At 58.5% G+C, this 24,279-nt stretch overlaps 1 protein-coding gene across 1 annotated transcript; it reads right to left on the reverse strand.

Annotated features, from left to right (window-relative positions):
- Nucleotides 1–9: 9 nt before the first annotated feature.
- Nucleotides 10–23,788, reverse strand: THRA (thyroid hormone receptor alpha). The gene is made up of 9 exons (XM_081805039.1): nt 23,598–23,788; nt 12,448–12,800; nt 9,955–10,022; nt 9,252–9,352; nt 7,196–7,343; nt 6,342–6,547; nt 4,975–5,121; nt 4,099–4,357; nt 10–3,457 (listed from the first exon to the last, which is right to left on the reverse strand). Exons 2-9 carry the CDS (start codon nt 12,498–12,500, stop codon nt 3,207–3,209), a joined length of 1,233 nt encoding a protein of 410 aa, XP_081661165.1. The 5' UTR covers nt 12,501–12,800; nt 23,598–23,788; the 3' UTR covers nt 10–3,206.
- Between the last annotated feature and the right edge of the window lie 491 nt (nt 23,789–24,279).

A 24,279-nucleotide genomic window follows, 5' to 3' on the forward strand; every position in this document is an offset into this window, starting at 1 on the left:
CCAAGGGGGTTATTTTCATCATATATTTATTACATAAATATATAGTAAAATAGACGAGCAACAATTACCATAAAAATATCTTTCTTTAAAATCCTGACCCAAAACACAACGGGGTGAAAAATCGCACGTAACAGACATACTGATTGTCAACGTGGGGCAGGAGTAGGAGCCCCCCAAGTCACCCCTACTGGCCCCCCTCCCCCCTCCCTGGGGAAAGGGGACCTACCTCCTTCCCTGTTTCTGGCCACGACCCCCCTCCCCCCACCCCAGCACCAACTTCTCATACATTCAGTAGCGCCTCCAGGGAAGTGCCCCCTCCCCCCACCCAGGAGTTCCTGGGGCAGGAATTACTGTCCCCCTTATGGACGGTGTCTGTGTCACACGCCCTGCCCTCTCCCAGCCCTGTAGACCCGCCACCAGGGGAAGGGGTAGGGGCTCCTCCACCCCCACCCTCCCCAAGGCTGAGCAGGGAGGAGGCTGGATGAGGTAAGTGTGTTCTGAGTGATGGGGGGGGATACTGAGATGGAGAGGCGGGGTGGTGGGCACGGGGGAGTGGTCATGGCTCTGGCACCCCCTTGTCCTGGCCTGGCCCATTCCCAGCAGTCCCTCCTCCCACCAATACTGCACCTGCTGCCCCGCCCCACCTGCCCTAGTGCCCCGGGCCAATACTGGGGGAGGCATGCTAAGCACCCACGTCAAGGCCATCCCCCACATTAGCACCAATGGCCCCCAGGAGAGGGCCCTGTCCCCCACTTCCAAAGCAGGGACTGGGACAGCTGCCTCTAGAGCAGGTGCGTGGTGCTCCTGAGTCCCCTGGCCCCTGCCCCACCACGTGTCCTTGCTCACACATTCACGCAGAGAAACACACACATACACCCCACATCACCTAGAGTGAGGGGGAGGGGTCAGAGATGGGGGGGAGGAGGAGGGGATCACAGCTCGTATGACTGGGGGAGGGGGGAGCGGGGGAGGGATTCCCAAGTGCCTGTAAGAGGCCAAGCCCCTTCAAGGCCTTTTCTCCACCATGTCCATGGCTGAGAATGGGGATGCGGGGGGAAGTTGAGATGGGGATGGAAGGATGGGGGAGACAGCAGACAGGTCAGGAATTCCACTGGGCCCCCAGGGGTGGTGCACCCCCAGAGGAGGGTACAAGAGGGCTTACCCATGGGACTGGAGTAATACAGGAATCAGTACCCCAGGAGAGAGAGAGGAGAGAGACAGACAAAGACAGCAGGGGCAGCCCACGAGCCCAAGGGGGGCCGGGCAGGCACATGCACAGGTGACCGCAGATGTTCTTCCAGGCCCTCCGCCCCCGTCAGAACACCTGCACGGTGGGGGAAGGACGTGCCCTGTTGGGCGGCATAGCGTTGCCTTCCCGTGTGTGTGCGCGCACGCGTGTGCGTGTGTGTGTGTATGTGTGTGTAGGGGGCTGTGGCAGGCTGAGGGTCAGGGTGGGATGGCAGGTTCCCCACAGCTTAAGACATTTTTGCCCCAATAGTGCAAAGCGCAGGAAGCCCTGGCACCCCTCCCCCTGCCCCTGCCCCATTCCCCATGGCTTCCGGGGGCATCTAGGTCCACCCATCCATCCCTGCCGACATGCAGCCCTGAGCCCAGGGCCCTCTGGTCTGCTCTTTCCCACCCCACCCTCCTCCCCCCACCCATGGGAGGGCTACCTCCTCCCTCCCTCTCTCCCCTGTAGAGTGGGCAGTGGGCAATAGCCAAAAGGAAGAGGAGGAGGGCAGCTCACCCAAGTGCAGACCAACAGAGCACTCCTCACCAGGAGGGTGGGAGGTGGCTCAAGCCAAAGTCCCTGAATTAGAGAAAAGAAGAGGGGAAAGGGGTCCTAGGGGCAGAGGGGCGGCTGGCCTAAAGAGCTTCAAAGAAAAAAGGAGGAGCACCAACCGCCCCCTCCCCTGGGGCCCCAACTAAGTGCCATTTGTCTAGGCACCCCCATTCTGGTGCCTGCCCGCCCCGAGTCTGGGTTAGTGCATTGAGTGGGAGTGGGGAAGAGGGCAGAGGTTAGAGAGAGCCCAGAAGACAGAGCGGGACAGGGTCCTAAGGGAGTGGAGGCTCTGGGAGAAGCTCACACACACCGCCCCCCCGCCCCCTCCCCCAGCGCAGCAGCATCTGGATTGTAGCTAATACTGCAGATGTGAGGAGGGCAGGAGTTGGAGCCACAGTTTTTCCTGTGTGGGTGCCAAGGTGTGGAAGGAGTGGGGGGGGCAGGGAGAGGCCCCTGGGGCTGGGCACTTGAGAGGGGAGCTGTGTGGGCAGCAGGGCAGGCTGGTGAGGGGCCAGCTGGCATCCAGCGTGAGAGGTAGATGGAACTCAGCGGGCACGAGTGGCAGAGAGCAGAGGGAGCACTGGGCTGGGGGGGGGGGTGCCGAAGGGGCACAGAGGGAGGGGCAAGGCAAGGAGGGATGGCCAGGACCCTGTTGTGTTAACTCACAGCTCTGATCGGCAGCCCTACCCTCGGGGATCTGGTATGGGGGGGCAGTTCTCTCTGATTTGGGGGGAGGGGCAGCTCTCAAAGTGCTTAGGGGTGGTAGGGGGCCAGCCTCGGTTAATAACTTAATATCATCTCTCTCTCTCTCTATCAGTCGCTCACTCTTTTTTTTCTTTTTCTCTCTGTCTAGTTTTTCTTCATTTATCTTCTCCCCTTGCCTGGTTTCCAAAGTGCAGTTAGAATGACTAATTTTTAACCTCCAGGGGGGAGGAGCCAAGCCAAGCCTTTCTTTGCACCCAGGCATCTGGGGGAGCAGAGAGGCTCTTAGCCTGGAGGGGGAACCTCGGTCAAGGATCTGGGCAGGGGGGCTCTCTCTTGTGTGTGTGTAGGGGCTGAGTTGAGGGCATCTTCCCCCCACCCCACATTCCTCCATCCCCTACGGTCAAGATGGCTTGTCCCCTCTTAGTTCTCCCTCCCTTCCCCTACCTTCTTAGAGGACGGGGTCCTGGGAACTGCAGGACACAGTCCCCCAGCCTCCCACACTGTCCTTTTCATAGCAAGTTCATGTGTTTGCCCTGTCCCAGGGCTGGAGGTTCTGAGGAGGGACGGGCAGTGCAGGGGTGTGTGTGGGAGCTGAATCTATCCGAGGACGAGAGGAAGGAGAGAAGAGGGGTGGGGGGCCTCCCTCAGCCCCCAGCTCTGCCCCTTCTCTCCAGGCTCCTCCCCACCAGCTCCGCACACCCTCTGGCCGCCTGAGGCTTTAGACTTCCTGATCCTCAAAGACCTCGAGGAAGAGTGGGGGGAACAGTTCGGTGGGGCACTCGACTTTCATGTGGAGGAAGCGGCTGGCGTGGCAGGCCCCGATCATGCGGAGGTCAGTCACCTTCATCAGCAGCTTGGGCCAGAAGTGCGGAATGTTGTGTTTGCGGTGGTTGACGTAATGCTCGAACGCCAGCAGGTACGCCTCCTGACTCTTCTCGATCTTGTCCACACACAGCAGGCCCGAGCGGTCTGCAGGGGAGAAGCGGCATGAGGGCGAGTGAGTGGAGGGAGACGGAGGCAGAGAGGCTAAGGCGGGCAGGGGGAGAGAGACACAGACAGGGTGGGGCGCATACATGAGCAAGAGCTAGGGCTGAGGAGGAGGCTGGGGCGCCGGGGGTTTGGAGAGGTAACGAATAAAGAAGACAGAGGGACCGAGAGGTGGGAAGAGAGGGGAAACCTGGAGACAGGGCAGGACAAGGGGGCAAAGAGAAGGGTTGGTGGGAAGAGGGGCAGAGGGGATGAGGGGCAGGGAGAAGGGACTGAGGACAGAGGAGGGATGGGGGACAGAAGGTACCTGGGGGGGTGTGGGGGAACAAAGGCAAATGTGGGCAACAGAGAGCGGATGGGGGGGCCGAGAGAAAGAATGGGGTGAAGATGGGACAAGGAGCAGAGGAGGCATGGGGAGGCAACAGATGGGCCTGGACATCAGAACCAAGGAGGGGATGGGTGTCAGAGGAGGGGACAGGGGACAGAGAATGGGCCCAGGGACAGAGGTAAGCTTGGGGGACAAAGACTGTAGCATTCAGGGAAGAGGAGAGTGACGGGCCAGGGCCCAGCCAAGCTCCAGGCCCCTGGAAGCTTCTGAGCCCTCCCAGCCAGGAGGCAGGTACCTGTTGACATTAGCAGCACAGCCTGCAGCAGAGCCACTTCCGTATCATCCAGGTTAAAGGCAGAGAGTGACTTGCCCAGTTCAAAGATGGCGTCCGAGACTACGCCCAGGCCGCCATTCTTGAGCTGCTCCCGCTTGACGGCCATCTCCCCGCTCAGCGTCAGGGTGTCGCTCTCGGGGTCATAGCGGACAGCCGCCCGCAGGGACATGATCTCCATGCAGCACCCCTTCAGGAGGATGATCTGGTCTTCGCAAGGCAGCTGCGGAGTGGCAGGGCCACAGGGACACTCAGCACGCCCCTGCCTCCCCGCGAGTGTCCCCTGGGGGTGTGCTTTGGGAGCTGTGAGGTCCCCACCGGCCTCAGCCAGTAAGGTGTACTCTCAACAGCTAACCTTGCTCTGGGCCGCGGGCATGCCCTTTGTCGTTAAACCTCACAATCATGCCTATGAGTTAGCTCCCATCATTATCTGCAGCCCGACTGCAGAGGGCGGAAGTGAGGTACGCGGTTGGGTAACGTGGCCAAGGACGCACAGCTAGTAAGACAGCCTGCGCCCAGAGTTAGTGCTCTTGAAAATGACGACGTTCAAGCTGCTGGAGCCAGGATGGTTATGGAGATGTGGGGGGAAAGGGGCAGGGAGGGGTTGGGAGGCTGGACACTTGGAGCCTCTTGGGTCCTTAGGCACTGGCTAGCCGTGCGTGCGTGCGTATGCACGTGCATGTGTACATGCGTGCGTGCGTGTTCGCTATGTGTTGACCTACAGGAATTGCTCCCTGTCCAGAGAACCTCAGATGAGCATGTGCTGACACTGGGTGACCCAGGGAGCAGGCCCAGTTCCCCTCCAGTGTGGCACCATGCCTCTTCCCATCCGCCACTCACCTCGGAGAACATGGGCAGTTTTTTGGCAAAGTCCACCACACGGGTGATGGCCGGGGTGATGATCTTGGTAAACTCGCTGAAGGCCTCTAGGTCCACCTTGTCTCCATCCGGCATAGAGACGATGGGTGACTGGCCGATGTCATCCGGCTAAGGGAAGAGACAGGGGTCAGTTGGGGCTGCAGACCCCTTTCCACCTCTCACTGAGGCTCCCTGCCCACCAGGGGGAGCTCCAAGGCAGGTTGGGGACGAGGGGCCGCCAGTGTCCCGGGGACTGCTGTGTCCCGGGCCTAACGCTTCTCCTTCACCTTGGGGCAGAGAACAGATCTGAGCCAGAGCGACAAGTCGGCTAATAATAACAATGATCACAACAGTAGTAGAAGTAATATCATAATAATAGAAGCTATGTTTATTGAATATTTAATACGCAGCTAGGCACGAGGCGACAGGTTTTTTTTTTATTTTTTTTTTAAAGATTTTATTTATTTATTCGACAGAGAGAGAGACAGCGAGAGAGGGAACACAAGCAGGGGGAGTGCGAGAGGGAGAAGCAGGCTTCCCGCGGAGCAGGGAGCCCAACGCGGGGCTCGATCCCAGGACCCCGGGATCACGACCTGAGCCGAAGGCAGACGCCTAACGACTGAGCCACCCAGGCGCCCCGAGGCGACAGGTTTTATATATTTCATTTAACCTTATGAGGAGGATGTTCTACTTACCACCATTTGACAGATGAGGAAACTGAGGCATAGGGCAGCTAAGTAATAAGCCCAAGGTGACAAGACTAGTAAGTGGTAGAACCAGGATCAGAACCCAGGCAGTCTGACTCCTGACCATTGTACCCACATGTGCTTGGTCTTGGAGCCTGTGCTCTTGGTAATATACTGTTCCACCCACTGGCACACTCCCCCCGGGAACCAGATGCCAGTTCCCTTGCCTTCACTCGCCATATACAACCAACTGTCCATCTCTTCCCTAACCGACCATTCACTCAGCACTCAGTTTTGCCAGAGCCTAACACAATGCCTGGCACCCATCAGGTGCCCCCAAATGCTGTTACATAACTGGGTCCTCACCCTCTCCTCCCAGTCACTGTGGGCAGGAAAAAAGGGAGAGGTTGCCCCTGCTCTCTGGAAATTCAATGACGAGGGCCAGGCCCTGTCCTCCTGAAGCCCCCAGTCGGATGGACCAGGCAGGCCTCTGACAGCAGCAACCCACACACGGGTGCATGACTCAGGATTGCCAAGTTGCAGAGAGCATTAGCTTCGGGTCAGATTAAACTATGAAGGCTTCCTGAAGGAGGCAAGGCTCTGAGCTCATTCTCCCTCCTGGGCACTTGGCTGCCGCCCTCCGCGAGCCCCCTCCCTCCTTACCAGGAATTTCCGCCTCTGCTTCCAGTGGCTGCCCTGGGCATTCGTGCTGCGATGGGCCTCTGTGGCAACATGGATCAGGTCCCACTCTTCGGGAGTGGGCTCTGGTCGCTGCTGCAGTGATCGGATCATTTCCTCCTTCCGTCGCCGCTCCCGGTTCTGCTCAATCAGCTTGCGCTTGGCCACCCGCTTCGAGTCATCTAGAACCACTGTCAACGGCAGAGAGACGCGACGCCCTTTGCATGCCACTCTCCACAACCTGCTCAGAAACTACTCTTCCCAATGTACAGGTTGGGAAACTGAGGGCCGGAAAGGTTAAGTGACTTCCCAGATCACCCGGAAGTTGGGTGGTACAACCCGGATCATGATAATCGGCTGGGACCACATCAACTCCAATTTGAGCTGATCCAAACGATTATCACATCCTGGTCTAAAGGGTGACGACGGCAGTGGTTACTAGAAGACCCTGCTACCTGATCCCTAGCCGATGCAAGATGCCCTCTCTCACCCAGAAGTGGGGTGCCTTCTCTTGTAGTCAAGAACACTGTGCCAGGCCGGGGTCCTCAGGACTTCTTTCTACCCGACAACTCTAAGGCCCTGGCCTGCTGAAAGGCAGGTAGGCACCGGGAGGAAGTAGGGCTCATGGAGGGTTCCTGCTTCCTTTTCCCCAGGGATAAGGGCAGCAGGGACCAAGATCCTGAACACTCACTCCACCATCAGCCTGACCTGGATCGTCACTCTGTGCTGTGGGCCCCGAGGATCCCCTGGCAGGAAGCAGTCATACCTGAACCAGCGCCCCCTCCCCCGCCCGCCCAGCCACAGCCACTTGGCTTCCCCCCCCCCCCCCGTCCCCTTACAGTCCATGGCCATGCCCACGGCGATGCACTTCTTGAAACGACACAGCTGGCACTGGTTGCGGGTGATCTTGTCGATGACACAACAGCTGTCATATTTGCAGGAGTAGGTGGGATGGAGGTTCTTCTGGATTGTGCGGCGAAAGAAGCCCTGGGGTGGAGGGAGATTGGAGCACGGAGCGATCGTGACCTCCCCTTCCCTAACTGACCGTGCAGGTCACTGGGGCGTGGAGGCTTAGTGAGGGGACCTGGCGTCCTCCTGACTCCAGCAAGCCCAGGATCACTTGGCTGGGCCGAAGGACCTTAGAAATACGTGTCCTCAGCTCCTAGGCTGCGGGGGGGCAGGGGCGGGTGGGTGGTGGCGGTGGCAGGGGTAAGGATGAGGACCACAGTACAGAGACGTGAGTCTGGGATGGTGTCAGGTGCTACGACGCCTGAAGGAATAGCAGCTTTGGAGGTCCAACGGATACCTCATTTTCCATCTTGCTAAACAACTCGGAAAATAAAACGGACCCCTGCCCCGCAAACCATCCTTATACTTGCTGCTCACGCAGGTGGAATTCTTGAAATGGGGGGGGGGGAGTCAAAAAAAAATCAAGAAAAGGCACCGTGTATGGACACTTCTAGTAGCTTTAAGAGAAACTGTTCAATTCTATGTATCGGCTTTTGTCTTTGCTTTAAAGGTTCAACCTCAAGAATCAAGATGGCAGTAACAATACCAAGAGCTAATATGTGCTGAAGGCTCAGTATGAGGCACTTATAAGCCTTTTTTATTTATTTACTTATTTATTTTTGGTGCATCATCGCATTTGATGCTGTGCCAACCCCATGAGGTAGGAACCCATTTTGAGACTAGGAATCTGAAGTTTGGAGAGATTAAGCAATCTGCCCAAAGTCATCTTAGCCAAATGGGCAGGAGAGCCAGAACTGGACCTGAGCTACGGGACACAAGGTCCGAGTTCACAGATCCTGCGGTGCATTGAAATCATCTAATGCACTTACGAAAAATACCAATTCCTGGGTCTCACTCTAGACCTACAACATCAGACTCTGGAGGGGCGGGGACCAAGGCATTTCTGGCTTTCGGGGATGCTCCTCTGGGACTTGGTTGTCCTGGAGGGTGAGGATCCTTGCTCTATGTTACACTGCTTGCAAATGGCTCCAGGAACCCTGCTACGGGACCCTAAGTCCCCGGGGCTCTTGGCTTGGTTGATACTAAGAGAGAGAGCAACTGGAAGCCTTAACATAGTTTTAAATACTTTTGTTTCTTGGCAAGTCTTACATTTTCACGAGGTGATGACCCTGGAAAACCCTTGCAGGTTAAAATGAGCAAAGTGAGATCTAACTAAGGCCCCCCAAGCCTATGACCTTGTCCCTTCTGCCCAGGGACACCCTGGCATCCCCTCCCGCTCTGGGCCCCACCATGCCCCCCTCCCCAGCACTGGTTCTCTCCCTTCAAGGTGCAAGGAGAAGCAACTGGGGAACCTGTTTCAAGGCAGAGTCCACAAAGGCTTCACCACGAAAAGTTCTGATTGAGTAGGGTGGGATGGGGCCCGGGGCTCTGCACTGAGCTCGTACTGAGGGTGGCCCCGGACCACATTTTGAAACACAGTGTTCGTTTCTAGTGTGCCTCTCTCTGGTAGGCTGTGAGCAGCTGGAGGGCAGGGCATGTACTACATCCCTCATACCTGATCCAGCAAATGGATGGACGATAGCTGGGGTTTACTGAGCGCTTCTGACGTGCCTGGCACGGTTTTAAATACTCTGTACGAATTAGCTCATTTAATTCTCCCGACAGCTCTCTGAAGTAGGTAGCAGGATTATCCCCATTTTATAGATGAAGAAACTGAGGCCCAGAGAAATTAGGCATCGTACGTATGAGTGGCAGAGCAGAGACTGTGAATGAGCAAATGGATGAGAGAGAGAGCAATGGTGGTGCAACAGGTGGGCTTTAGGTGGCATGTTTATAGGGCTGTCCTTGCCAGGTGCTGAGGGCCTTAAGGCGGGTGAGATGGGGGCTCGGGTGGTGGGGGAGGGGCAGGAGCTGGCTGGTCCGTACCTTGCAGCCCTCACAAGTGATGCAGCGGTAGTGATAACCGGTTGCCTTGTCCCCACACACGACACACTGCTCGTCTTTGTCCAGGTAACTAGGGATATACCCTGGGAGGGAGGAAGGGAGGCAGGCAGGCAGGCATGGTTTGGGCCCCCAGCAGAGAGGCTCCTACACTTTTTCATCCCCCAACTTTTCCTTCCTGGCCCATCCCCTAGCCCAGCCTCCTTGACGGGGTTTTGTGTCCAGGCGGAATCCTGGAGACACATCAGAGGTCACCTTGTCCATCCCCTTCCCTAAGAACATGAAGAATCCCAGTTCTTCCGACTGCCCATTTGGGGATTTTCTCTTGCTGCATCTGAGGGGCGGGGGGTGCAGGAGGAGGAGAAGCACCTGTCAGCAGCTCGTCTCAGGGGAATACAGTCCCTTGGCCCTTTAGCCCAGACCCTGATCCAGGGGTGCAGGGGGGTTGGGCTCAGGCAAGGGGGTTATCGGAGAAGGGAAGAGGACCTTCTTGACCTAATCCATCCTCAAAGGCTAGGGCATGCCCTTATCACCCCCCTCACCTCCAGACAAGTCCGTCCCAAGCCCTCTAGGAGGCTCTCCCCAAGGGACACAGGAGCTGCTGGTCCATACCCAGGCCCCGAAAGAGCCCTGGGCTGGTTTGGCAGGGTTGAGGGTGGGGAAGAAGGGCACACACAGTCAGGCTCACCTGACATGCTGGTTTTCAGGGAACATTGGCCGTTCTTTCTTTTTCGCTTTCCATCTGGTGACCTGGCACTGCATGGGGGCAAAGTGGGCAGAATCACAGACCAGTCTTTGGGCAGCCCCCTTCTCATCCAATAGCTTTATATAATCCCCCGGGCCCAACTCCCTCCATCTTGTGTCCTCATTCTACCTCCACCCCTAGGTCAGCTGACAACACCGAGAAGGGTCCAGTTATCTACAAGCTTTGGGGAGAGAGATACAGGGCTTGGCTGGGACACAGGCATGTTCTAGAGCCCAAACACACACATACACACACACACACACACGTGCCCGTGCGTGTGCGCACGTGCACATTATAGAACCTTAAACACCAATAATCTACGAGATATCCACATGGTTAAGCCTTCAATAACATGACACTTATGCAGAAAGAATCTCTAGGACATGCTTAGAGCTATATAACCTTTAGAACACACCCACATATGTAACATAAGACCAGCGCATCTGAATAACTACGCAGCCTTCAGTGTAAACCTAAGCATAGTAAATACGCACCAGGATCTATATACCCATGAAATTTTCAGAGCATTCTCAGATGCGTTATCTGACCTCTAGATATGCCCATGCGTCACACAACCCTCTGGACAGACACCTAATAATACCACCCCCTCCCCCCAGTGAACGTGTTGCCTGATTTCCAGGTCATGCGCACATGGTGAAAAACCGCAGTGATTGAAAACACACAGTGCCAAGCGACTAGAACCTAGAACCTGGAATCTGAGAGTAAGAAGAGACTTCCAGCGTCACCCTGTTCGTGGCCTCCATTTAGCAGAGCAACAAACCGAAGGTCCACTTGTGCCTGGTGACGCCTCGCCCGGGAGTCAGAGCCGGGACAAGCGCTCTGAGCTCCTCCATGCAAGGTATTAGCAACCCTCAGTCACTGCACATGTATGTCACCAGCCTCGGCCCATACGTGTTACATAACCTCAGCACACACAGGTTACATAAGCCTCTACATGCATGCACGGATTGTATAACCTCCCATACCCACCCTGCGTGTGGCATGTTGCAGGGCTCTGCCCCCCGGAGCCTGACGCAGGGCCCAACACACTGACACAGTGACCTTGGCCAGGGTCACAATCACAGACGGGTCTGTGTTCCGGGCCCCCTGGGGGTTACCCCTGTCTGATTTCTACAACCACTGGAGATTCAGATCTCCCTCCTGCCGCCAGCAGGAGTGGGTATGGGAGAACTCCAGGCCCAGTCTAACCCTCCAGTTGAGCTTGCGGTTTTCAACGATGACGCCTCACAGCCTCCGGTTGCAGTCCCAGGGACGGCCACAAGGTGGCGCACGGACATGGGGGAGGGGAGGAGGATAGGGGGAGGGGATGCAGCTCTAGGGGACCCGGAACATGCATTCCTGTTTTTCTGTGAATTAGGAGCAGACTCGCCCAGACTCACAGAAGTCTGGGCAGGGAGGTACAGAGGCTGCAAGTGAGAGCCATGCAGTGACAGGCCAGATCTTTTTCAGAGCCCTCTTGGGGTGAGGCTTTGGGGAGGGATACCTGGGGTGTCCCACCGAACTGCCAGCTTCATCCACCTCCTCCATCCCTCCAGGGACCTAGACTTGGGCCCCAAGGCTTTGCCTGGCCAAGCCTCTGGCCTCTTGGCTCAAGATCTGGTCTCCAAGGCAACAGCCACACTCCTCCCCAGAGCACCCCCACCCCCACCCTCTCCCTCTCCCTGGCCATAGGCACAGGCTGTACCCAGCTCTTGGGGCTTCATGCCAACTGGGACAGAGCTCTGTGCCACTTGGGGCCGATGGGCGAAGTGGAGACCCTCTGGGTTCCTCAAGAGCCATGCAGATCACAGGTAACGCATCCCTAGTTGTGTGTGCAGGGCTGATTCCTCCTTCACGTGTGAGTAAACCCTTCAGAGTTGGCATTCACTTCCACTTCCTGGGAGGAGCCCCATGGCAGTGCCCGCTCTTGCCCATGAACAAGGAAGAGCTTGTGGGGCTCCCAATAGGTTCCAAATATAAGCACGGGCTGGGACCAACAGTCACTGGTGCACGTGCCCTGAAATGTCATGTCCCACGCGCCATGGCTTCTGGACCACACGCTGGTCTGGTAAGGAGAGGGGGAAAGCGGCAAGGCTGTTTGCATTGCACATGCTCAGATGAGGGCAGCGGAGGGACACTGGGAGGGCATGTGAGATTCCCCAGCACTGTCGAGGAGCCACGTGCCTGCCACCTGTCATCGCTCTGCATTACCTTCCCCCTCAGAAATGGACACCTCTCAATCCAGGTGCCTAATTCCCTGCCACATGTGGCCATGACCTCATCTCCTGGGCAAAGGTAGACAGCAGGCTTGCTGGTCTCATGCCCATCCCTCCAGAGGTGCTTAAAAGGCCCAAGCTCAGCTCTCGTTTGCCCAGGCCGGTGATGAACATGCCTGTTCCCCAGGAACTGGCACGTCCTGGCTGCTAGACCCATTACCTGTTCTCCTCTGGGTCTGACCCACACTCCACCTTGCTTGGCTTCTGTTCCATTCACTTCAATTCCATCCAGGATGCCCTCCAGCACGCCAAGAGACTGGGGTGGGCACAGTGGCCCCCCCGGCACACCCACAGGCCACCCACCCCCTGCCACCCAGGCCTTAGGGCACAGCGCCCATGGTGCCCGCCTCAGCACTTGGCCTGTCACACCATGCCCTGTGCCCCAAGAGGGGGGTGGGCGGTGAGAGGGGCCAGGGAGTGGCAGGTGGTAGGGCTGAGGGCAAGCTGGGTCCGAGGGGGGGAGTGTCTTGGACTGAGGGAGTAGCTTTAGAGTCTTGTCCTGTCCAGAAGTCCCTGCAAAGAGAGGAGAGAGGCAGGGATAAGGCAGCGCCATGGTGGGAGTGGGCAGAAGGATTCCTTTGGTTGAAACATTTTGGGCTCTTAGGGGCTCATCACAAGATGGTGGCGGGCATGGGGGGCAAGCACAGAGAGGGGACCAGGACAAACTGTCAGATCAACAGGTGCAGCAGGCAACACTGGAGATACCCATCCTAACTTGGGAAGGTATGGAGGAAAAGAATGAAGGCAATCATGTACCATGTCTCAAGCCTGACATTCAGTGAAGGGCCTGGCCCTTGATAAGCGTCCATTAGTCCTTGGCTATTGTTACCACCCCTCTAGCTGAGTTTTTTTTTTTTTTAAGATTTTATTTATTTATTTGACAGAGAGAGAGTGAGAGCAGGAACACAAGCAGGGGGAGTGGGAGAGGGAGAAGCAGGCTTCCCGCGGAGCAGGGAGCCCGATGTGGGGCTCGATCCCAGGACCCAGGGATCACGACCTGAGCCGAAGGCAGATGCCCAACGACTGAGCCACCCAGGCGCCCCCTAGCTGAGTTTTTGTAAGACGTATCGGTATTATAGGGCAAGAGGGGACCCAAGATGAGCAGTTTTCAGCCCAGGCGTTGGGGGGTATCTGAGAAGGAAGGGTGGGGCGTGGGGGTAGCACGCAGGGATCGGGAATGCCCACCTGAGTGCCTTCATGGAGAGAGGTGCTGAAAACACTGGGGAGCTGACCTCCCCTCTGCTGCTGACCAAATTATGACTCCCCAATCCCAGCCACTACCACCCCCACCCCCCCACCCAGGACTTCAGAACTTCCTGTACAAGGTCCCAAATCACACTTCCCAGTCTGAGGGCCAGACTTCCCAGTTGGTTTAGCTGGGCTGCCATCCACCAGGACAGCAAGGGAAAGGAAAAAGGAAACTACCAGGCCATCTGAATGGATAACATGTGCCCCTCTGAAGTGGGCACCAGAACCCTACAGACGAAGATGCACGCTCTGACAGCTGGGTCACTCACTCCCATCCACCCAGCTAGCAAGCAGGTGGCTCGGGGAGCAGCACCTCACAGCCTGCCTCAAATGCTAGCGTCCGTCCACTAGCTGGGGTCCAGGGCAGGGCCAGCCTGGGCCCACCCTCCCGTCTACACTGCCCCTCTGACCATGGGCTACGGACCGGAGGCTTACTGTCTGCACACACCGGCTGGTGTGAGCCTGGGAGAGGGGGACAAAGGGTGCAGGTCCCCACACGCAGCCTCCCTCACGTGGCTGCTATACCAGAGACCTCAGCCCTGGGCCCCCCGCCCCACCCCCAGGAACTGATAAGGAGCCAGGGTGGGAGGGGAAACAGAGATAAGTCAGGTCATTGGGCAGGGCAGGGCGACAGGACAGGGCCTCTGCACCCAGGCGAGCCCCCCGCATGAGGAACATGGCAGGAGCGCAGAAAGGTGGCCCCTGGTGCCTCTGCTACCCCCTTAGACCAGGACTGGGCACCGGGGACTGGACAGGAGACTGGGGTTTGGGGGGGGGGGCAATGAGCGGGGAGCCTTAGCCCAGGGAGCCGTCAAGAAAGTAGGTCAAGTTTTTCTTGGCTTGTGAAGAAATTCCTGTTATAAATTTATAATGGCGTAGCCAGCCCTAAGGGGTGGAGGTAGGGGGAGGAGAAGGAGTGGGTGGGGATGCCCAGGGACTGGGCACCGGGGCCTGCCGCTCTTCGCCAGAGCACTGAGGGGTTGGGGGCCAGGGAAGTCATGGGGCTTGGGCTGGACAATAGAGGGCCATTTTCTGTTGCCTCTGCTTCCACTTCTATCTGTGCCCGGCGAGGTTTCCTTCGGTCCGTCCGTCTGCATCTGAATGTCTCGCTCTCTCTGGCTCTGGGTGTCTCCCTGTCCCCCCCCCCCCCCGAGGCTGTGCCTCGGTGCTTGGCACACCCTGGCTGCGGTGCAGCCCCCGCCTGTCTCCTGCCCACCTGGCACGCAGCCACCACTTGTTTACAGAAGCTGGAAAAATCCACTCGCCAGCCGGAGGCCCGAGCGCCCCCAGGGATGGGAGGAGGCAAGCACAGGAGTGGGCACGCTGAGAGAGGGGCAGCCCTGGGGAGCAGGCCCTGGGGGCAGGCAAAGAGGGCCAGGGTGGAGCGCATGGGCACCGGCCGCCGGGGGCCAGGCCGGGCGGGGAACACCAGCGGCAGCCACATGGCCTGGGCAGCTCCTGCCTCGGGGCCGTCGCCCCGGAGGACCCCCTCCTCCCGCACCCCTACCACTGCCAGTTGCTACAGGCACACCTGGGGTAGCGCCAGCCTAGGCCACCATGTTTATTTTCCCTTCCCCCTCCCCGGCCTTAACTCCAAATGTGTCTGGGCACTGCCAAGGGCTTGCACGTGCCTGCTGGGGGGAGGGGCGAGCTCCCTCTCTGCCCCACCTCTGTGCCGAGCTGCATGGCGCCCCGGGGCCCATCGGTGCAACCGGGCCACACTGACCCCTGGCAACGGCAGAGGAGCAAGGTGCTGCCCCAGTGCTCGGGGCACCCTCACGTGGCACCGAGCAAGAGACTGGAGAACCAACCCCTGGGGACCCCTGGTCTCTAGGGACATACCTGGGCCTCTGCGGCAACCCAGAGCAAGCAGAAGGCCCAGCATGCAGGGAGGCATAGACCCTGTGAGCCCGTGTTAGCTGTGGGCAGGAAAAGGGCAGTGGGGAGGCGGGGGGGTGGGGGGGGCGGTGAGGTAGGGATGACCGCCCTGAAGGGCAGCGTCTCTCCCCTCTTCCTGGAGTCCAGCTTAATTCCTCAAGCTCCCTCCTGGCACCTGCCCTGCAGAGGTGGAGGCTTAGCCTGAAGAAGGGGAGGTGGAGCTGGGGGGTTCTGAGACTAGACTGGACAGCCGGATGGCAAGACCCACCTGTCGGGTGGGCCGGCCACCCACTCCTTCTTTGTCAGATAAGAGCGGTTGGGTGGCAGTATGGGCAAGGTGCCCACGGAGGGGGAAGCATTTCATTAAGCTTAAGTGCTTCTGCGATGGGGGGACAGAGACAAGAGGCCAATGCGGCATCCGTGGGCACCACACCAGGTTCCCACTGCTGGACTGCCCCATTCCGCAGTCCTGCAGGCCCAAGGGGACTCTCTGTCCCCAGAACCTAGCCCCAAATTCTACACACACTACTCCTCCGAGTGTCTGCTCTGGGCTTTCGCCTCATCTGTCTGGGGCCCCTGGACTTTGTCCTTAATGCTCTAAAGAAAGCCCAGCCCTCCTCCTTGCCAACCACAGAGGAAAAGACACACACGGGTAGAGGGGGGCTGAGAAAAGTGGAGAAAGAGGAGGAGAGGGGCAAAAGGGATGATGGAGGAAGGGGAGGGGCAAGAACAAAGAGATGGGCAGGGATGGGGGGGTAGAGCTGGGATGACAATGAAGTAGAGGGAAAGGCAGCGATGAGATGGGGGATGGGGGACAGAAGGGGTGAGGAAGGGAGGAGAGACAAATGAAGGAGAGGGGAGACAAAGAGAGAAAGGTAACAAAGAAAGATGGGTGGGGGGTGCTTCATGCCCCGCCTAAGTCCCACCCCATGGAGGCTGGGGGAGGGGGGGAGTAGAAATGGTTTCCACGGTGACAGCTGGTTCTTGGTGGCCTGGCATGTGGGCTATTAATAGTGTTGTGGGTAGGTTCACGCCTCCCTTTCCCCTTCCCCTTTGCCTGATGCTAGGGGTGGGGGAGATACTCCCTCCCCCCAATAACCTGGCATTGAGGCCCTGACTCCACACCACGGGCTCCAAGAAGGGTGATGCTAAGGGGCCCGGGTGGCCACTGTAGCCCAAACATACACAGGGGCATGCACAGGCGAGCACAGGCATCTGTGTGCAAACCACCGCCGATGCCAAAGTGGGCTCCCACGGGCAGCCACAAACACCAACAGCCCCTGGGAGTCTGGTGAGAGCGAAGGCTGCAGCAGAACACAGGGTCCCCCCCTCCCCTCTGAGAAGGGGTAGGTCCCATTCAGGGCCAGGACCTCTTTCTCCTTTCCCAGGTCACCCTGTTCTATTCTCAGGTATGGACTGAATAGCCAGCCCCACCCAACTCACTATTATTCTAGTGCCAGGAAAGAAGGGATTGAAGGCGGGAAGGAAGGTACTATTTGGCAGGTATGAGATGGCAGAGGAATACACAGACGCACCGGCTTGGCAAGCAGGAGGGAGGTGAAGAGGGAGGCAGTACTCCTTGGTGGGCTCTCACCGGGGGCCCTGTGAGATGCAATTCTGGAGCTTAAGGGCATAGAGCCTTAAGTCTGATCTCCTAGCTCACCAAGGGGCCCTGGAGGCTAGAGAATGGGAGATGGGGGTGGGGGATATGACAGGGGGCGAATGGTTACTTAAACAAAAGATTCTCTCCCCCCAAAGAATATAACAGGAAACTCCCCCCTGCAGATCAGAGACAGAAAGACATAAACAGCAGCCTTGACTTGGGCCAGATGCCCAGTATTAACATCAAAGACTGGAAAGACTGTGCATCCCTCACCCCCCCCCCCCCCATAACCTTAACCACCTGTTGCTCTCCTCTCCCTCTTCCCACCCTGGGCCAGCTCCAGTCAGGCATCAAGGTGGGTGTCCAGGTCCAGAGGTCAACTCCATCCCCCAAGCCCACACCCACACTCAAGAACTCAGCCCCTTCCCTGCCAACCCACAGAACTTCTTGCCTCTGCCCCAGTTCCCCTCAGGAACGGAAGCGGGAGATCCAAGTAGCCAAGAAGGCAGCTAGGAGCACCCCCAAGCTGGGCATGGCACATTTTCCCCACCCTCCCCCCAGCAGCCAGCGGGGTAGGGTAATCGGAGCTGGGAGCTAGGGCAGCTGAATGCTGGAGGCATGAATGTCACGGGGCCAAGGCACTCGCTGCAGATGGCACCATGGGCACAGGGCTTGGGGTCCTCCCTTCCCCACTCCCTTCTACCCAGGAGGCCATAGAGAGGAGCTGTCTGCAAGCCCTGGGGAGCACAGTCCAGGAGGGAAGAGAATGGTAGAGGCAAAGAGAAAGGCAGGGATGTTCTCCCAAGCACCCCAGGGACGCGGGAATTAGCCCCCACCCAAGCAGAACTGGCAGAGGCAGAGGGAGGGGGCGGGGAGAGGGAGAGAGAGGGAGGGAGGGAGAGGGAAAGAGAGAGAGAGGGAGGGAGGGAGAGGGAAAGAGGGAGGGAGGGGGGAGAGAGACAGCGCGCGGCGAGGGCTAGAGGAGGAGGAGAGGGGGAGGGAGGGAATGGGGAGAGAGAGATTGAAAATTGTGTGTGTGTACGTGTGTGTGTGTGTGTGTGTGTGTGTGCGCGCGCGCGCGAAAGACAGGAGAGAGCGGGAGAGAGCGAGAGAGAGAGCGCGCGCGAGCAAGTGAATGCAGCTGAGTCTCCGGCACACACACGAACACGTGCAGACACACACACTCACCGCGCATGCGCAGAGCGGCTCCCGGTGCCGGGTTCCAGCAGATATTCAGAGCCCTCCCCAGCCCACACATGCATAAAACACGCACACATGGATGCGCGCACAACACACCCACTCACTGATGTGTACAAAAACTCCGATAGCCACCAATAGCCCATAGCCTCGGCTCCGCGCTCCCTTTCCCCCGCCCACGCGCCCGGGTAAAAGAGAAAATGAAACAGACAGCTCAGGCTCTGGGAGCCAAGAACTCGTCTCTTCCTTACAAGAGGAAGACAGGAGGAAGAAGGGGAGGTGGGCTGGGGCTGCTCTTTGCCACTGCTGGGGGGGGGGGGGGCGCGAGGCTTTGCCTTTGGCGCTAACCTTTAACCCCAGTCCCTAGTCCCCAGACTAAGTGCTCATCCTCAGAGCAGGGGAGCAAGGATAGCATTTCCTGGGCACCAGTAAGTTCCACCTTGCTTTCCTTGTCTACCCAGAGAACTTCTGACCCCTCCCTCTGGACCACCTCATACAAAGGCATACTAGAAGGAGATCCCCTTTGTTACCCCGACCTTGGCCTGCTAGGGAGGAGGGCAGACAACACCCCCTATGCCTGAAAACCATATAATGCCCCCCACCACCACCACCATCAGCACACACCAGCCCCAGATGCCCCTGTGAGAGATTGGAAACTGTCTCTGGTTCCAGGGGGGGCATGTAGATCCCCTCCCTGGAGCACGCCAGGCCCCAGAAGAACAGGAGCATCCACAGGCATTGCTTATGAAGCCAGGATGCGACCGGATTGAACACAGGTGTCAGGCCACATTATGTTATTTACCCTCCACTGGGAGTGAGGTAGGGCATCATTGTCTCCAGATGAGGAAAATCCAGGCCAAAGTCAGCAACCAGGGAATGGCACAAACCCAGCCTCCAGCTCCCAGCCAGTGCTCTTTCCACTATAGGCATGCTTGCCTCCCTCCCCAAGAGGCACAAGTCCCCTTTGCAACCGTGAGAACTTGAGTTAAGATTCGCTTCCCACCCCAACGGCTCCCCAGTGGCCCACCACTGTCCTCCACTGTCCTTGCTGCATCTTGAAGGGGAGGGGCTGACGAAAAGGGATTTGGGGGAGAGAGGAGTCTTATCACCAGACTCACAGGGGAAGAGAGGCAACCCAGGACAGGCTCTGGCCCTCAAGGTGCCACACCCACCCACTGGTCCTTACTCAGTGCCACCACCCATCACACTAATGCCCCCTCGGTGCAGGGATGGGGAATCGGGTATCCATCAGCCAGCACTAGGTCCTGGGTGACTGACTGACGGTAGGTGGCTGGGATGCTGTGTCCCTAGTGGACAGGTAGGGTGCTGTACACTCGACATGCAAGAGGCAGAGGGGCTCCAGGCTGCAAAAACTTGTGGGGAGGGGCGCCTGAGTGGCTCAGTCGTTAAGCGTCTGCCTTCGGCTCTGGTCATGATCCCAGGGTCCTGGGATCGAGCCCTGCATCGGGCTCCCTGCTCCGCGGGAAGCCCGCTTCTCCCTCTCCCACTCCCCCTGCTTGTATTCCCTCTCTCGCTGCATCTCTCTGTCAAATAAATAAAATATTAAAAAAAAAAAACAAAAACTTGTGGGGAGAGAGATGTGACAGCAAGGGTGAGGAGGCTGGAGCTTAGGGACCCACTGTCCTCCCCAACCCCCATCCCATCCCTGTGACATCTGGAGATCCACTTCTTCACCCAGCTTCTCCCAAGAAATCCAGGGGACCCCAGACCCACAGGCTTCCTCATTGTAACAGCTAACACATACGGTGCTTCTTATGCACCAGGCACTTTTAAAAGCATTTTATATATTCTAGCTCCTCGAATCCTCAAAAAACTGAACGAGATAGGTATTCTCATCCTCAATTTACCGACAAGGCATGGGAGAGGTTAAATCGATTGCCCAAGGTTATACAACCAGCAAGTGGCAGAGCTGGGATTCAAACCCAGGCACTCCAGCTCCAAAAAAAGAAAAGAAACGAAAAAAAATCCCTCCTCTTAACCATGAGAGCATATTATCCGCTAAAGGAACCATAGCTTGTTCTTTGATCCAGCTATGTCTCCCCTGTGACTGAGCCTCAAATTCCCCTTCTGTAGCAGCCTATGGATTACCCAGGGTAGAATCATTACCAGTGCCTCCTCATCCAAACAGGTCATGGCTGGAGGGGAGCATGGCCAGAAACGCTTGGTGCCCCCCTGGGCTCTGGGGCCCCTGCCCCACTACCCCCTGGCTCAAATTCCCACTCTGGGCTGGAGCCTACATTCATGAGACAGGGCCTCACTCAGCCCCCCACCTAATCTGGGCAGCTGTACCTTCAGAACCAAGCTCTGAGGCTGGGCAGAGGGCACAGCTGTTGGGCATCTCCGAGGTGGATCTCAGCTGCCAGGGGTGTGGAGAAAGGCCATTGTGAGCAGTGCCACTGACCCTGCTCAGTCGGGCCCTGCCAACTCCCGCCACTGCCCATGGGGGTGACAATTTTCCAGTGGGTCAGTGTGTGGGGGAGCCTCCTGGCTGGCTCGCTTAGGAGCTAGCTGGCTGGAGCCCGCAGACCGGGGGCTTCCACCCAGCTGGTGTGCCCTGGCTGAGCCTGTCAGCCTAAGAGGTCAGCGTGAGCTCTAGCTGACCCCCGTCCCTTCCCCCCACTCTCAGCCCCCAAAACTTGCTGCTGCAGCTGCAGCGCTGAGGAAGCGCAGGATGTCCTGAGCAGCCAGCTGAGCCCCCCAACCCCCCCCCACCCCAACCTCTTGCTGACCCCAGAGGCAGGGCAGGCGGGGCGAGGGGCGGGGTTTGAGTCTTAACAACTGGAAAAGTATGAAGCTCATCACTGCCAGTTCCCAGCTCTGAGAAAGGAGGCTGTGGCAGAGACAAGAGCAGGGGTAGACAGGGGCGGCGACCCGGGTGAGAGTTCCAGACTGTCAGATAAACGAGGAGAGGGAGAATCAGACACAGCAAGACAGAGCAAAAGGGAGACAGCGTTAGAGAGAAATTCCAAGTCAAAAATACACATCACTCACCCAGACACTCACCAGCATACGGCCTCCTAAGGAAGGCTTCCAAGTTTAGACAGGAGGGCAGAGGTGGGACAAGGGGCCAGACTCATGGTGGGAGGCAGGAACTCCTCTGGGAGGGGGCGAGGCCAAGTCAATGGTCCCAGGAAAAGCTCAGACAAACGACCCTGGCAGGAGCAGCTAGATCCCGCGTTTGCTTTCAAGGTAGAGAGAGGGACCGCTCCCTAGGAGCTGGCTCTCCCCAACTCCTCCCCCCCCCCCACAGCAGCTAGGATAATCTCAGCTGCTGGAAGTCACTGGACATTGTTTCAGCCCCATGACTCGGCCCTCTGGAACCCCCCTGCCCCTGCTCTCTTTGCTCTTGTTTCTCTGTCCCTCAAAAAAAAAAAAAAAAAAAAAAGCTGAGCCTAGAGGAAGACAGGAGGAAGCTTGAGGGAAAAAAACCTACAACTGTGTGTGCATCTAGGGGTGCGCCTGACTGTACAGCTACAGTGTGCACGTCTGGGGATGTCTGGACACGGCTGTCCACGTGGACCTGTGACTGTGTGGACCTGAGCCTTGTGAATGCCTTCTGCACCTGAGTCCCTGGGACTGTGTGCAAATGAGTACACCTGTGTATGGAGTTCCCAGGCAATCAATTAACAAGTATTTACAGAGCACTTCCTGTGCTAGGCTCTGGGTGGGATCCAGAGCTCTTGGAGTGATTCTCCCAGGTCTCAAGGAGCTCACCATTGAGGGGGGGTGGGAAATGACAAGCGACAGAGACTGAGAATATTATCATGAATGCATGTCTTGCACCATTATGCAGGAAAGTCTTTTCACAGAGACAAATTTGCTTTTCCTTGGAGTAGAGGTTTTGTTGTACACGGAACCTTAGAGATCCACAGTAAGAGTCCAGGAAAATACTTGTTGCTAAGTTGTGTATACATGTGTTGATGTGTAACTGCCTTTGCGTTTGACTGAGTGACAGTCACTGTCAAGGCAGGGGATGATGCCTGTGGGACTGGGCTCATGCTAGCACGTGTGTGGCTGTGAGTGACAGGGTCTTTTGTAATGTGCGGCTGTGTGCAATTGCTCTGTGTTCATGCACGCGTTCGATGATAGTGACTTTTTCTGTGTGGGTGACAGCGACTCCTCCTTGCCCCTGTGTGTGACAGCATCTCCGTGTGACCCTGTGCGTGGGTATGTGCATGGATCGGTCTCCTTGCTCTTGGTCTCCCGTGGGTGTGTCCCACCCCTTTGAGCTCCCCGGTGCAGCGGCAGCCTGCCTCTTCCCTTGTCCCCATGTGGGTGTGTCCAGCAGCTCCTGTCCTTGAGTCTGCCTGGGTGTCCCTGGGTGTGCATGCATGTGGCTGTCTGTGTGGGCATATCTCTGTGTCTGCATGTCACATTTGCTTCCCCTCCCTCGTCGGGGACAACAGCCCCCTGCATCCCTTCCCCTTCCTGGGGCCAGAGCCATCATTGAGGGGCAGGCTCCTATCCCACTGGCTTTTCTTCTGCGACCTCCACCCCTGTAAAGGGTGGCTCTCTCCATTGGCCCTATCATCCCTGCCCCCCGCCCCAGGCCTTTCTTTCACACCGGACAAGGGAGGGCCCCAGGCACAGAAGGGGCACCAGAGACACGTTGCAAGAGGAGGGAAACAAGGGGGGGAGGCACACCACACAGGTCCCTTCCTCCCTCTCTTCCCCAACCGCACTAGCTTGCAACTCTCCAGATCACCTAGGGACCCTCACATACACTCCCCCCTACACACACACACTCCCTCCCCTCCAAGCTGCGTTTTTGCAATTAGGAGTGTTGCAACCAGAGAGCCATGCTCAATTGGGGAGGCGGGTGGAATGGTGGTGGGGGGGAGACTTCCCTCTCCCTCGGCCTGTGCAAGCCCACCCCCCACCCCACTCATACAGCCCTCCGCAGCTGGAGGCGGCTTTGCAAAGGCCACTCGGCCTCGGCCTCGGCCTCTGCCTCGGAGGCTAGGGGTGGGGGCTGGGGGGGGCAGGCCTCCGGCGCACCGTAAACAAACCGCGGCGGGCGGGGGAGCTCCGGCGGCCGGCAGCGGGGCCGGGCCCGGGAGTGCGCAGCAGACGGGCCGGACAGAGGCCGGGCGGGCCCTCGAGGGGGAGGCCTGGACGCCATCTCTGCCGGCGAACCCCGGGGCCCACCGACCTCCCAGCAACACCTCCCTTCCCCAGGGCGTAAGTTGCGAGCTCCCGGACCGTGACAGGGTGACCGGGGCGCCGGGGAAAGCTGAGGCTGGCAGCGGGTACCCCCCAGGCGCCCCCAGCCCGCCAGGGAGCTGGCCCTAGAGCCCCACGGCTTTGCATAATCAATCGCGAGGCATTTGCATATTAATGCCCCCTCGCTCCCTCCCCCTTACCTCGGCGTGGCGCGCTGGACAGGGCTGGGCAGCGACGCGGGGGTCTCAGCGCCCCGTGCCGGGGGCGTCCATGGGGGGCCGGTGGGGCCCGGGCCGCCCGCCTCCAGCGCCCGGGTGTGAGTGCGAGCGAGCGCGGGGGGGGGGCGGGGGGCGAGTGTGGCGGCCCCGCGGCTCCTCCGGCAGAGGCGGCGGCCGCTCTTGGCTCCTCCCTCCCCCGCCCCGCTCCGGCTGGGGCTCGGGCTCGGCGCGCCCGGCCGGCTCACGGCTGCTCCCTGCAGGCCGCCTCGCCGCCGCCGCCGCCGCCGCCGCCGCCGGCCCCCGCCCCCCGCCCCCCGCCGCGCCCCGGGACCCCGGCCAGCCGCCCGGCCGCCCCTGGGCCGCCTCTGCCCCCGCCCCGCTTGCGCTCGCCCGCCCCACTCCAGGCGCCGCCGGCGGGAGTGGTGCTCGGTGACATATTTAAAAAAAATAGCCTTGGCTTGCTGGAAGAATCAGAGGTTTTGGGGTTTGCACCATGGGGATGGAGAAGGGAGTATCGACGGGCCGCCTGCACCTTCCTTATAAGTTGGCGAGAAAGTCTAAATACCAGACCCTAAGGAGCTTTAGAATTTGTATCTGAGTTCGGGGCCCTTCTTTGCCAGTAACTCACTGTGTGACCTTGAGCAAATCACCACCGGTCTCGGGG

The sequence above is a fragment of the Leptonychotes weddellii genome, chromosome 15 (genome assembly GCF_054177405.1).
Source record: "Leptonychotes weddellii isolate Sample4059 chromosome 15, ASM5417740v2, whole genome shotgun sequence".
NCBI classification, from domain to species: domain Eukaryota; kingdom Metazoa; phylum Chordata; class Mammalia; order Carnivora; family Phocidae; genus Leptonychotes; species Leptonychotes weddellii.

Excerpts from the sequence above, each read along its gene's own strand:
- THRA (XM_081805039.1), bottom strand. The coding sequence starts at position 12,500 with ATGGAACAGAAGCCAAGCAAGGTGGAGTGTGGGTCAGACCCAGAGGAG. Across the intron at positions 7,344-9,251 it reads TCACTTGTGAGGGCTGCAAG|GGCTTCTTTCGCCGCACAAT; the intron begins GTACGGACCAGC and ends CCTCCACCCCAG. Across the intron at positions 4,358-4,974 it reads AACTGCCCATGTTCTCCGAG|CTGCCTTGCGAAGACCAGAT; the intron begins GTGAGTGGCGGA and ends GCCACTCCGCAG.